This window comes from Apaloderma vittatum, unplaced genomic scaffold, assembly GCF_000703405.1.
Source record: "Apaloderma vittatum isolate BGI_N311 unplaced genomic scaffold, ASM70340v1 scaffold14287, whole genome shotgun sequence".
NCBI classification, from domain to species: domain Eukaryota; kingdom Metazoa; phylum Chordata; class Aves; order Trogoniformes; family Trogonidae; genus Apaloderma; species Apaloderma vittatum.
The window spans coordinates 42911-57252 of record NW_009725817.1 but is presented as its reverse complement, the minus strand read 5'-3'; the positions used below and the strand labels follow the sequence as shown (position 1 = coordinate 57252).

At 46.9% G+C, this 14342-nt stretch overlaps 1 protein-coding gene across 1 annotated transcript in view; it reads right to left on the bottom strand.

Annotated features, from left to right (window-relative positions):
* Positions 1–14342, bottom strand: part of SIL1 (SIL1 nucleotide exchange factor) — a 69764-nt gene that overhangs the window by 34994 nt on the left and 20428 nt on the right. Inside the window, exons 3-5 of the mRNA XM_009873066.1 lie at positions 7546–7666; positions 6612–6708; positions 3882–4073 (exon numbers count right to left, since the gene is read on the bottom strand). Coding sequence (XP_009871368.1) covers positions 3882–4073; positions 6612–6708; positions 7546–7666 — 410 coding nt within the window. The remainder of the gene's footprint in view (positions 1–3881; positions 4074–6611; positions 6709–7545; positions 7667–14342) is intronic.

Here is a 14342-nt window from a genome sequence, read left to right as displayed (position 1 = left end):
CTCTCGCAGAGGAGATTAGAAACGGGCTCCGAGTGGCTCGCAAACAAAATTTAGAGAAACAGCATGAAGTGCTTCAAGTACAAAACTCAGTCCCAAGTCAAACTGGTGCTCAAGGATTATTTTTTTTTTGCAGCTCAAAGGGGAATCTGATAACCACTCAGAATCACATAGTAAGAAATTCAGTTTTAGAATTCCAACATTTCTCCTCCCTGAAAGACAGGGAGACAACAGTGTATGTTGGTAGATGGAAATAAAAGCTGAAAATGAGTTATCGGCTGGACAAACTGACCTCCCTGGCTTGGTGAGCAGACCCCACTGATGGGGTGAGACAGGACAAACACCGCAAGGCGCGCAGGGTGCGTCAGGCTCGGCACCGCACTCCAGCTTGAATGTTCTCTTTTACTTGACAGTGACTTCATGCTCAGTGTTATTTTTATGTCAACCACATACCTTCACCAAAATCGGCCAAAAGTCAGATATTTTAGGTACCCAAGAGAATGAAGACGCTACTCAGCTTTATGTCCTGCAGGTATGTCTTTACCAAAGCAGGACCTGGGGAGCTACAGCTCATCCTACAATACCCACCACTGCAAAGCTGGTGACAGAAAGCCAATCTCTGCAGGTCTGCTGAGGCTAATTCAGGATTTGCAGCAGCTTTTTGTATCCTTTCAGATCTTACTCTTTTAACTGTCCCTATAAACCGGGCCTGCTGGAACTCTGCAGTCCCATCTTTGCCTACAAAGAAATCTATGCAGCAACCCAATTTCAGCTACCAGTGGGCCTTTTTATTGCTCAGCCTCTGTAAAAACTCCGAGGCTGTTTTAACACCGGAATTGGACGTTGACTTCTGCTCAAGAGGGAATGCATAGACAGGCAGAAGTTTGCATCCAGCATTACTCATGGTACGACCATCCGTCAGGCCAGCCCCAGCGTCAGCAAGACACCTCAACTGCAGAATATAAATTGTGCTGTAAAGCTTATTTTGAAGACTTTTTTTTTTTTTTTTAACTGGAGTCTGTTTTGAGAGCTCCTTCCCTCGCTCACAGTTTTAAAACCAATAAAATCCCCAAACTCAACAACTTGAAGGTATTAACCTCTCTGGGGAGTGGAGGATGTTTTGAGGCAGCAGCTTGTGCCTCTCTTCAGTCCACTGAAAGCAGCACAGAAGAAAGCCAAAGATCAAAAGAGATCTCGAGTAAAGTACACAGGCAAGGTGGGCGAGGAAAGGGATGGGAGAAGAGCAAATATGACAGCAGTTACTCAGGGAGACGCTTTGAATTGGAGGAGAAAGAAAACGGGGAGAGAAAGCAAGAGAGAAAATGTTAGAAAATGAGACTAAGGAAAAGCAGCGTGTCAACCATACACAACGGAGAGGAAATTAGCAGTGAGGAATGGTGTAGCATGTCAGAGGAGGGGAGAGAGAAAGATAAGGAGAGTAAATAATTGAGAGAAAGAGCCTACAATGCCTGAGAACGGGTCTTGGCTCTGCACACTGCTGTGCAAGCACCGTGAATTCTGTTTATAAATGAGTTATGCTCTGGCCTCTTCACATTTGCATTTGGTTTTTATGCATTACAGATAACCTAGTAAGCCAAACCTTCCCGCTCCTTCTCCAAGACAGGCTCCCAGACATGCCAAGTTGAATCCTGACTGATGAGAAGCAAACCAGAGCTGGCAACCAAAAGCTGAGCAAACACAGAGCCCTTGGGCTGACTCCTCAAGAGAAGGAGTGAGCGTTTCTCCCCCGGCTCGGCACCGGTCACAGCTTCCCCTCCTGTCCCTTGCAGCGAGCTCGGAGGCACACACTGCTTCACGTCCCAGCGCCCTGGGATGCTCATGACCATGCCACAGAGTGGAGAGCATCCTTTGCTTGCAAACCCTACGGGACACAGCATCTTCCACTCAAGAGGGCATTTTGTGCCCCAGAGGCAGCAGCAGGAACGGCCGGGAGCCCAACGATTAACAAAAGCCGTGGCACGTGGCTGCAGGAAGAAGGAGCAGCAGAGCCAGTCCCACAGCACCACGTTTGTTGCCCCGGGCCACCCACACCTCCAAGGATCCCTGTCCCCCGGCATCACGGCCATGGCTTGCTGCAGAGGACTCCTGACAAGCTGAGTCCTTCCAGGGTTATGCGGCACAAGTGTATTTGGCTGCTGTTCAGTAATTACATTAAGACAGTGCTGCTAAAGTCAGTACCGAGCAGAGATAATGCTCTGGACGCATTCAACTGGCTGGAAGAAGAAAGCGGAGGAAAAGCCATGCTGGCTTAGAGACAAGTCATATTTCTTATCAGCTTCCTGCCTGATGAGAAGGTGCTGCCCAGCCATCTGCCCCGACAGCGCGCGCACAAAGCAACGCTGTGATGGATGCACAAAGGCGTCCTCTGTGCTCCCTGCCAGCCTCCCTGCCATTTCCCCCTTCCTGACCCCTTTGATGCTGGATGTGATTCCCTTTGATGCTCTAGTCCCTGCACAGGGATTGGGAACTGCTTCCCTGCTCCTCTCGCTTTTCCCAAATTGTTCGCCCCATCCTGTGCTGCGGGATTTTATGCTGGGATAGTCCAGGCCATTACGCTGGAATCCAAAGCATCCCAAGGTGTTTGGGGGTTCCTTTTTAGCATCGGGCCTGATGCTCTGGCACCCTTAACCAGGCAGAATTAGCCCCAATTATAAATACGAAGCTCTGGGCACCCATTGTTCTCTGAGTCAGACAGATGCTGTCAGTGAAACAAAAGCATTGAGAACAAACAGCAAAAAAGCCTCTGCACACGTATGACAGAGATTTAGGGTGGAAATTCAAGACAAAGAGTCCTGGAAATAACACTCCTACTAGCTGGTGCACGGACTCCCTCTCTCACCAGCACCTTCAGCTACCTTCCTCCCAAATACCACGTTTAGTTTTAAGAAGTGCCGTTTCAGTGAAAGGTCTTGCACTGGCATCTCCCAAGAGTTGTCCCATGCATCCTCCAAAACGATAAAGTCACTGAAAGTGACACTGGGAACTCTCCCAGTCCACTCCAGGCTCCCCCGCTCGCTGGGGAGGGAGAAGCCCAGTCCTTTCCCATGAGATAGAACACAGCCTCGATGCCCACACAGCCCCCCAAGCTGCTGCGGCGCAGGAAGGCACCGGGCAGAAGGGAGGAGAGCAGCGTGTCCACAGCCTGTGTCCAGTGGGAGGTAAAAACGTGCAAGCTGACAGGAGAGCAAGAGGGATCGGAGAGGGCTGGGGACAAGGGTGAGCACAAACCTGAGGAAGTGAGATTTCAGGAAATATATTCAACCTCACACAGCCGATTAGCACGGCTCAGGGGCGCTCAGCAACTTCGCCTTCACCTGAGCCTTCAGTCACCGTCGCCACCAGCCCAGCCACGAGAGACTCCGTGTGTCACTTCTTACTCACACCAAGACACAACACAGGGTTGGGGGTGGCTGGTGTACTCCCCGGTACAAAGACGTTCTCTGCGAACTGATGTAAGGGCACCCACCTGCAACCACAGAGGCTTTCTGTGGAAGGAGCAAGGAAATCCTTGTTTCCTTAGCAGCCACCACTCTGCTTACCCAAAAACGGCAGACAAAACCCCATTTTGTAACATTAAGCACATAAGAGAAGAAAAAGAGAGGGCAAGAAAAAAAGCCTGAGAACAGACAACAAATCAGGCAACGCTAAACCCTAGGAAAACGCTCACTACTGGCACAAGTGATGATTTATTCAAGCTTGGATATAAAATAAGCCTGCAGTAGCCCTCTGCTGTCTGTTATTGTCCCAGGATTATGATAATTAAGCAATTTGTATTACCTGGTACCGATAAGAAAAATAAAACCACATTTATGACACCGTATCCCCTGGATTTTACATAGCAGTTACTAATACAATTTTGTTACCTGGTGAACATAATATTCAAGATCATAAAGCGCCGCTACTTTTTCATCCAGCGTGGAGGCAGAGCTGTTGAATTTGCTGATTAATTTAACCATAATTTCATAATCAGTTTCCATCTTCACGTTCAGCTTTTCAAACTCTTCCTTTAGCTGTTCTATGGGTCGGAATTTCTTCCTCACCTCTTCCTCATGGGCCTTGAAAGCAGAAGGAGGAAAACAGATATGAGGGCAGGTGAAAAAGAGAGACAAGAAAGCGTGGAGGCAGAGCTGTTGAATTTGCTGATTAATTTAACCATAATTTCATAATCAGTTTCCATCTTCACGTTCAGCTTTTCAAACTCTTCCTTTAGCTGTTCTATGGGTCGGAATTTCTTCCTCACCTCTTCCTCATGGGCCTTGAAAGCAGAAGGAGGAAAACAGATATGAGGGCAGGTGAAAAAGAGAGACAAGAAAGACGTAGAAAGAAGCCCCAGCTTCAAATTTACACAGGGAACCCTAATCTCACAGCTGACCCTCGTGAAGCTGTAGACCTCTGGAGACCTTGCCCAGCCTGAAGGGCCCATTGACAACCAGGAGATCTCCTCACACATGTATGAAGATGCTTTCATCATCCCTATCCCCTCACATGTTTTAAGGTGGCTTTATTTCTGAGGGAAACATATGCACTTGCTGTGAGGAACAGAAGCTGTCAGAAAGCAGGATGGAAGAACCAGCTAGAAGGTGGGGGCAGCTGAAGCGCCGTGCTGTGGGGCTTGACCAGGAGATCACTTGTCCTGCAGCGTGGCTGGTCGTCCTCATGCAGACTGCGCCCCGAGGGCTGCAATGAACCAAGAGCTGCAGAAAGGCGGGTCGCGAAAAGGAAAAGGCTCTGCCAGGGGCCTGAGAGAGCCCCAGAGCCAGCACAGAGCAGTTCTCCAGCATCGGCACTGGTGACACTGGGACAGGACGGGATGGAGGAAGCAAAGAGGCTGCCCCACGAAAAAGCAAGAAAGCCCCTTTTGGCAGGGATTCTGTCAGAAATACGAATACTAAAATATGGTTTTATCCAGGAGTGATGCCCAACTAGAGGGTTTGCATGTGCAGTGCTCCCCTCTGCGAGCCCTGTGAACAGAAACCCAGGGCTGGAGCCATCAAAGAAAAATAATTGTTGATCAATGGCAGTGAAAGCACTGTCAATCAGCAGCCACACAACCAGCGGTAATGACCACTGGCCTAATTACTAGAGGCAGGGTACGGTAACAGGGAGCGTCGTCCCCACCCCAACCGCACAGAACTGCTTTTGCAAGAGCGTGGATGGGAGCATGCTCGGTGTAACTCAATTTACTTTGACACACTTACTTCAAGGATGAATTTGCTCCCTGCAGGAGTGACTTTAAATGGAGTACTTTGGGTCCATTAGATGTAGCTGTTTTTAGCCCAGTTGCTGGGACAATAGCTATTCTAACAGGGATTTTTAAAATACAGCTTATTTTTCACATAATAGAGTATCACTAATTCTTGCATTTAAATGACACTCATTTCAAGAACTCCTGCTATCAGTAATGCTGGCTGCTACCTAAATAATCTTACAGAAAATGGAATAATGCCCTGGCACTAGATACAGAACAAAAAAATTCCCTGATTCCAAGACTTTATGGCCTTGACTCCTACCTCATTTTTCCTTTGACAGAGATATCGTCAAGGCAGCAGAAGGAGCTAGGGGCTACGGCAATACCGCCTCAAAGTGGAGAGAAAGGCTGAGATCCACCTGAGATCATCTCACCAGCATCACAGCAGCGGCTGGGGACCACTCCCAAGCCTGGAGAGCACTGAAAGCAGCACTCCAACCTAAGACATTCTATGACTCCATGATTCTATGATTATATTTTATTTTACTTTGGATGGTGGACTGTTTCTAACTGAACTTAGAGCTTATATAAGAAAACTTCAGCCTATGATTCACCACAGTCATTTGGGTTTTACTATCCAAGGCCTGAGACTAGAAACCTAAACCAAGGAGGACAGTGAACAGCAAAATAACTTCTTTTACTAATATCATCATGCTGTCACCCAGTCCACAAATGAATTAGCAGCTGCATAAATAAATCAAAACAATGGATAAAAATACATCCCAACAACATAAAAGAAATCAGCCTGTGGGTTCACACAAGCATTTGCAAGTAATTTTTTTGCATTACTAGTTCAAGTCTAATCAGATTGATATCAGAAAACTTACAGGAGTAGCATCATACCGGAGAATTGACTAACTATATCTCCTTTGGGCTTACAGGAAAGATCTCACAGCTTCACTTTAGCATCAGCACCCCATGAGCAGCGGTAAGAAATCCGGATGGCTCATGAGGAGGGTTTTGTGGACACTTTGTGTTTAGTTTGCAAGTTGAGATCTCACTCACTCGGGTAAAGACCAGAAAGCAGCAGCATCTGAGAATGTACTTAAGTAGTTACTAGTACACACGAGGCCTTTAAGTTTGAAATGAATAAAATGGATCTGAACAAAAGTTTTCCATTCTTACAGAAAACCCTGGATTGGTACAAAAAGGGGGGAGATTTCCCCAGAGAACTACATCACTAACATGCTAGCAAAAGTATTGGAGGCCCGTATTCACCACAAGATTAGTCTGCACAGTATTTTCCCAAGCAATTACTTTACCCATCATGTTTCTGAGACGTGCAACGCAGGGTGTTTGCATTCAGGTACTGTGTGTTGTGTTAGAAGCGGGGCAATCTCTTTACCTTTCTTTCTGCCTTCTCACTTTTCTTCATTTTAGCCAACGCCTTTTTGAGCTCCTCGGATGTGAATGAATTTGAGTCAACATCCACCTTGCCCAGCCTGGCAGAGGAAACAAAACAAAACAAAACAAGACACGTTATGAGTGATCAATTGCAGCTGTCATATTTTCATTGTGATATACTAGCAACGAATAATATTAGGATGAAAGGAGCTAAGAGAGCTAGATTTCCATGCATCTCACTTTAAAAACACAAAAAAAAAATCTACACTCAAGAAAATATGAGTCCAAGCTCTATCTTTTGTGTGTGGTTTGCAGACACCTCAGGCTGACAACCAAAACAAAGGCTCCATAATCTACACACCGACCCAAAATCTCAAGTCCTCACACAATAAAAAACACTGATTAATTTACTCCTCTGAATTTCATGTTGCAATACAGAAGAGCAGGAAATTTTTCAGTGGAAAACCAAAAAAGCACCACTGTGCCACTAAATCATCGCTGAGAACTTGCAAGATTTAAGAGGGCGATTTACAATCAAAGTTCTGACAACTGTCAGACAGAAACTTATGGCAAGGGTAAACCCAAGCAGAACTTACACAGAAATGCTAAAAAAACCATTATGTTGCTCTTTATGCCTCTCTCTCATTGATTCAGAATGTGTTTATCTGGGCCACAAACATTCTTGTGCAAAAGAAAGGAACGCCAACTGTTGAGGCATCAAGAAGCTGAAGACTCCCTTCATGTTCCAGTGAGGAGTAACCGGGGGAGCGACGGAAGCGGGGGCACTTCCACCGCCTTCCTGAAGGGATTGCAAAGGACGGGGCTCAGTTTTCATTGCTGAACCCTTAAACCAGCAGTTGTGGCTCAGAAAGAGACAACAATGGAAAGACATGAATCCCGCAGCCCAGCCACCCCTGATGTCTGCCTCCCCGTACCTTTTTCTTCTTCTCTCTTCTCTTGTGTCGCCCTTTCCATTTTCGTCATCTGAGAGCTTGGCTTCTCTGTCTCCTGTCTGCAGATTTAGTCGTACGTGTGACCCTGCAGGAACGGCCTGACCTACAAACAAAGGTCAGATTGTTTTAGGGCATGTGCATTATTTCAGCTTTACACAAGACGGGCGAGCTGAAGGCACACACTCCTACCCTACTCTTCCCTCCAGCAAGGTCCCTTTGACCCAAAGTGACACTTTAACCTTGCGGAGATGCCACCATGACTCACCAAACGTGTCCCCGGGCAGCCAGGCCGGCTCCTTGCCACATGGGCGGAGGGACTCTGGGCAGAGCAGAGCACTGGCTCCCTGCTCCCTCCTCCCTCCCCAGGCAATTCCTAACAGCACTAAACAAAACACCACGTCAGGAGCACATTTGGAAAAAGGGGAATTGGTTGCTGATTGAGGTAGAGAGCATAGAACACAGCTGCCAAAGTGAAATCAAAGCATTCTGCAGAGTACAGCCAGGTACGCTGAATATCAAGCGTACTGAGACGAGGCTGTATTGGTTTGGAAATACTGTATTAAAAGGAACGTACAATCACTACATTCCATCAACAAAAATATGAGGAATACATTAGGTTTCAGTTTTAAATGCAGAAAAGATGGGAAATTCAGACTTTTTTCTAGGTCACAATTCATCACAATCTCGTCACGACGGCCAGCCGGCGCACTGGGACGGAGGGACGGCAATATTTAGTTGCTGCTTCTTGGTGTTACTTCATCTTCTTTTAATGCAAGAAATCCACCTGCTTAGGAGAGCAACGGCACAACTGAATGGAGATCCCAGCTACACATGGACAGACAGACACACAGCCGCTCGTGCTCATCTCTCTCAGTGAGGTTTCCCTGTTCAGCCTTTCCTTTATCTGTTTCCTTTTACCTAAAAAGATGCAGGAGACAGGTAATGTCTCCTACCAAAGGGAAGCAAAGACAAGGATAATTATTTTGTACAATAAATACATGTTCTCAAAGATAAAATCCTCTAGCCTAGGGAATGACTGCATTGATCCCCCTCTCTTCAAGACCAAAGAGACATTTCACTGATCAAAGGACCCGGTGCTTCCTACATAAGAGACTCGGATGTTTGTCACAAAACCATTTCAAAGTCTACAAGCAGCAGGTATAAATGAATGTAGCAGGAAAAAAAAAAAAAAAAGGGTAACTTATCTTGGAGGTTTTCCTATTAAAACAGAGTGCATTTCTGATAGCTCCTCTTTCTCTCCACCATATCCCGTGCGTAGGAAGTTGTGCTGGTTGGATCTGAGAGGGGACAGACGAGATTATCTTCCTATCTTGAGCCATGCATGGACAGGCGAGATACGCCTCCTCTACACTTGGCATGTTTTCCCCTGATGGACCCAACCGTCCTCATGCTTCTTGGGATACTCAGGAGCTCTAACCTACAAGCCTCTCCAGAGGAGCATCTCCCCACCTGGAAAAGGTGAGCTTTGCAGGGACACGCTGCCATAGCCAAGCTGCCCCCCTCGCTGGAGTTTGTGGGATCTCCACGAAAAGGACAACGCTACACCTCCTCTCCCCGTTTCAGGAGACACTGAGACAGAAGTCTGTCAGCAAGGGGAAAAGAAAAATTAAATTAAAAATTTATAAAATGGCCTAGCGTGCTGAACATACAGATGCATGAGGACGTCTTTCTCCTCCGGGGGCAGGAACACCACTTAGAGGAGAAGGCGAGGGGCGAGCTGGGTTCTTCCCCTCCCAAAGCCAGCGGCTTTGTCAGGTCACACGCACCGGGACAGCCCAGGTCACAGCCAGAGCCCTCGCTGAGGCAACTCCTGAGCTGTCAGGCACAGTCAGAAATAAATGTCCCCGTTAGAAGAGTACAGCATACTCCGGCTGTCGTGCTCCCGGTGCATCTGGCCACATTAGTTCACTCGGTTGCCAGGGGAGAGGAAGGAGGCTGATGGGCTTTTGCTTTAAAGAAACATCAAAAGGGAAAGTGAGGGAGCGGCCTCCAGAAGGGCTGAGTGACTCCCATGGGACCAGCCCTCCCAGTTTCTATTTTCAGCCAGCGCTAAATAAAAGAAAACGCAAAGCCCAGCACACACGAGCTCACAAACCTAACAGAACCGAATTAAGGAGGTTGCCACCGGAGGAGACACAAACCTTTTCTGCTTCTGTTTCTTCACACTTCCCTAAACGAAATTCGACCAAGACCATCCAAACCCCAGAGCAGATATCTCAGCCTTGATGTATTTAAGCGGCTCTCATTGCTACAGGGATTTCTTCTTGCCACTGTGCACAGCAGAGCAGTTCATGCCACAGCAGGACAAACACATTGGTTTATTAAATAAATCAAGAAAGACATCTCTGTTTTCAGAAAAAAAGATTCGCACAGTCCCTTAAAAATATTCCAGATGTTGAGACAGGATGAGGTCTTCAGTCTTGTTTGGTTTGGGGCATTTTGAAGTATTATTCACAAATTGTGTTTGAGGGTGGGTTGACTTGAATAATGTGATTAAAATTGCTGATATAAACGAGCGAGCTGGAAATCCTGAATTTTAATCATGTTTCAATGTGTAGCTTCCAGACACTTCCCTTAAAAACACTTGATTCTCTTTGATTCCTATAATTTGATACTACTCAACAACTGGGAGCATGCACCGGAGCAATACATATGTAAGCAATTACACAGCTTCCCGTGCTGGCAATACAGAATCACGCTCTTAATAGCTTTTTTTCCTAGAGGAATTCATTTTTCACTTGTTGTTTGTATTAAGTTGCATTTAGGAAATAAAACTCAATTTAAAAAGTAGAAAAACATGTTTATATTTAAGCAATTTTCTGTCCTTTTTTCTCCTTGACATCTCTGAAAAATAAAAGGTGTCTATCCAAATTGGCACGTATTGTGTATTTGTGCTACTGAATGAAGCTGAACCATTCCACCTTCCAGAGAAATCTAAATCCTACGGCTGCTAGATCTCACCCCGTCCTGCTCTCTTGCTCCCTATAAAGGGAAAGAAGAGTTAACTAATTAATTGACTTCTCACCTCCAAATAACTATCCAGCCAGTACAAACAGCTGCAGAAACCGCTCCATGAAGCTGCAGAAAAGGCTGGAGCTGTCGGAGGAGAGAGACAAGTCCTTCCCCCACAGCCAGTTTGTATTCTTTACCACTTAAAAAATATCCCATACTTGGATTTTCTTCAAATCACAACTAAAATGATGTGAATATACATTCAGATAAGAGAAGAGCTAAGAGAAAGCCACAAGGTTGAAGCAGCCCACCCGTGTGCTGGAGGTCCTGCTCTGCCGTCAGTATGAGTCTTAGTGGGATTCATTCTGCGTGTTCTGAAAGTTTCTTAAAGTGACACCCAGGAAAAATTTAATTTATAGTCCTATTCTTTTAATCTTGGTCAACTAGATTTTCTCGGACATCTGTTTATTTCTTCTTATATCAGATGGAATAACAGCACCGGAGTCAGCTTCGAGCCAGCAACTCACTCACAGGGGTTCTCCTGACATTATAAACTGATGCTATTTCTCTCCTGTGTTTTATGTTACCAGCTAAACCCGTCACCTTTAATTATTGCCTTCTGACCAAATCACAGTTATCTGTTATTCTGTTCTGTGTACATTTATAAAGCTCTATACCTACACCAAGCTTCACAGAGGTTGCAAACAGGATGACAAACAAATAAACAGAACGTGCTCCCTCCCTGCTCACAAGTAAGGCAAGTACCAGGTGTGTTACACACAGGGTACCTGAAAGCTGAGGTGTTGCGCTGAACACACATCACTGCTAATACCCAAGTAACCTCATCCCTCTTCTTCTAGACCAGTCAAATGAGCAGCTGTGATCCCTCACTACATGAGCCTTGCTCCTTCCCAGTACGTTATCCCATTTAGCACTGGACCCACCCCTCGGACCGTCAAGCTGCCACCCAGCGACCTGCCCAGTAAGAGAAGCACAGGAGGGACACGAGAAACACCTTCTGGCACCACTTTGTCCCCTACAGCAGAGAAATGTCCCCCTGGGAAGGTGCCTGCAAGCAGGAAGATGGGTGATCCAGCTCGCCAAGGCAGATCCCCCAGTTTTCACCTAAGTGAGCATCCTAATAGATTATAGTGTTTTTCAACGACAAATGAACTGTGTGAAAACAAACCACAGTCACGAGTAAGTAACTGGCTCTGCAGTTCTCAGAAATCACCTCGGTATCTGAGCAAGTGCAAGATAACACCTGCCTTTCTTTACTCTTTGTTTCCCTCCACACAGTGGAGTGAAAGGAAAGGGACTTTCTAACACAGGCAACAAAAGAATCTGTGAATCCATATGTGAGTGTTCCCAGGAAAACAAACCAGCAGTGCTGTGATATTAAAAATAATAAGGCTGTACCAGACTGGCAGCGCATCCACAAAAAAAGTCTGATGACACCATACCTATTCCTTTAACAAAATAAAATAGAAAAAACCTGCAGGGAGACAGGGAAGGGGCAGAACTCCTTTTGGCCACACTGCTGGCACTGCCAGCTCCCAGTGGCACCAGCAGGTAAATGGGAGAGGCTGGGGCATCACGGGCTGGTCACGGACTCCCTGGTTAGCACTGCCGAGCAAAGCAGCAGCAAAGCCTGGCTTGTTATTATTTTCTATAAGGGTGAGTCACCACTCCTTGGATTGCTTGTTATTGCAAAACAGGACATACAGAAGGAAGGGAAGATGTGTAGAAGACACGGGTCAAGAAGATGTGGGTTACTGATGGGAAGAGGAAGCCCAGAGCCTGAACCTCTTTTCACTCCTTCCTGCCCCTTTTTTCACTCATCTACAGCTTTTTGTATTAGCTTGTTTTCTGGCACTCGCTGCTCCTCCCAACCGAGTGCCACCGGCAAAGGTCATTAATATGCTGTATGTCACCTCCTCCAGATCGCTGGCAGAGAGCTTTAACAGCATCGGGCCTGGAAGCTTCAGTGCCCCTCGGCACTCCCCATCGTACCTCTCCTGCAGCGTGGCCGGTGAGGAAGCTCAGACACGTTTCCTGGAGAATCTCCTGCAATGCTGGATGAAACACTTCACAAAGCCACTTGGTGTGCACCTCTTACTCCCGCTAGTCTGTACTGGTGCTGGGGAGCGCAGAGCATCCTTGGAGAAGCGCTGTCCTGGTCACCGCCCAGCACCCCCAGAGTCCTCAGGCTGGCACCATCAGTGACACCAGGGGCTCTCGTTACCTACTCTAATTAATTACAGAGAAAACTCATAATCCCTGCCTGTTTGCCATGTTCATGAACCATCTGTAGGGGATGGGACAGTGCATGAAGCGCTGTCTGACCCACTGTGGCCGTTCCCAGGGCAGCCTCTGCCTGCAAATGAAAAGTCCTGGTGGTGTCAGCCTGGTTTTATCACCTTTATTTTGTCTTATCATTGCCCCTCAATATGGACAAAGATCCTGCTGTGCAGAGGGCCGACAAGGGTAAGGAGACATCCTTCCCTTCCTTGGATGATGGAGGAAACAAAGAGAGAGGAGTTTTGTCCTTACAGCTCGCGCAAACAACTCAAACTGCTGTTTTCTCCCGCCTCCTAGGGCACGCAGACAATTCCTGAGCAGGAAGAGCCTGGTCCCCAAGCCACAGATACTTACATCTCAGCAGCAGTGAGCACTGGTGTCTTCCAGAAATGCCTGAATGTAATGAATTATTGAGAGACTGAAAGAAGTAAAAAAAAAACTAAAAAAAATCATGGCTGTTTCACATAAGACGCTGTAGTTAATCTGACAAATCTTTCATATAACATTCCAAGCTGAGCTAATAAACATCCTGCAATTTGCCCTGTCAGAATGGTGACATCTAAATAAGGCACCTTCTCCAACACCAGCTTTGCTCAATGCTGCGTCAGAGCAGGGACATCTGAAACACTTTCAAGCTCACGGAGGGTGAACCCATTCAATGCCCAGCACTGCTGCCCCAGGAAAACCCCAAAATCGCTGCACTGACACATCCCAACACAACCCGTCGCCATCTCTGCCCAGAGTCCTTACATGTCTATTTTCTTTTTCAAGCACCGCTTTCGGATGGACTTGAATCCTATTCAAGCAGAGTGCAGGGCAAGGGCCGTTTCCAGTCCAGTTTCTCATTTAGCAAGAGAGCAGCTGTTTACTGGTGCTTGCTGGGCTACCGTTTTCCCATGGCTAATGCCACAGACATCACTGCATGAACTCGGGGTGCTGAGGGCTCCACACAACCAGAATTATGGGAAGACACGCACCGACAGTAAATCCTGGGAGAGCTTACTTTCTTGCTTTCCATGATTTTTAATGCCAACCCCTTGCTTGCTGCAGAAATAACCATGTCTTTAAACACCATCCATCAGGCCTAACAGCTCAAACATTTGTTTATCTGAAAAGGGTTTTAGAGCCACTCTTTTGTCCTAGCACTGAGAGGTCTTCTCTGTAATTTGTTTCCCTGGGCAGATATAAAGAAAACACTTTTAAAGTGATGCCAGAATCAAATCCCTCCTTCCGCAATTCGATCTGCAGCGAGCAGAGAACAAAGCATCACGAGGAAGGGGCTTTCCAGTAAGTAGCGCTTAGTTAGACAAGCAAAAGCATCAGTTAAATTTGGACGCTCGGTTTGGACAACCCCTTACAACTGCCAATTTAAAGCGATCCAGCGCTCTCCCACGGCACCGGTATTTATGTTCTCGCCATTGATCAGCAAGCGGCGGGGGCCGCGAGCCCGGTTATTCAAACCGGCGGCACCCCGCCAGCACCGGGCTCCGGCTCCTCGCACCTCG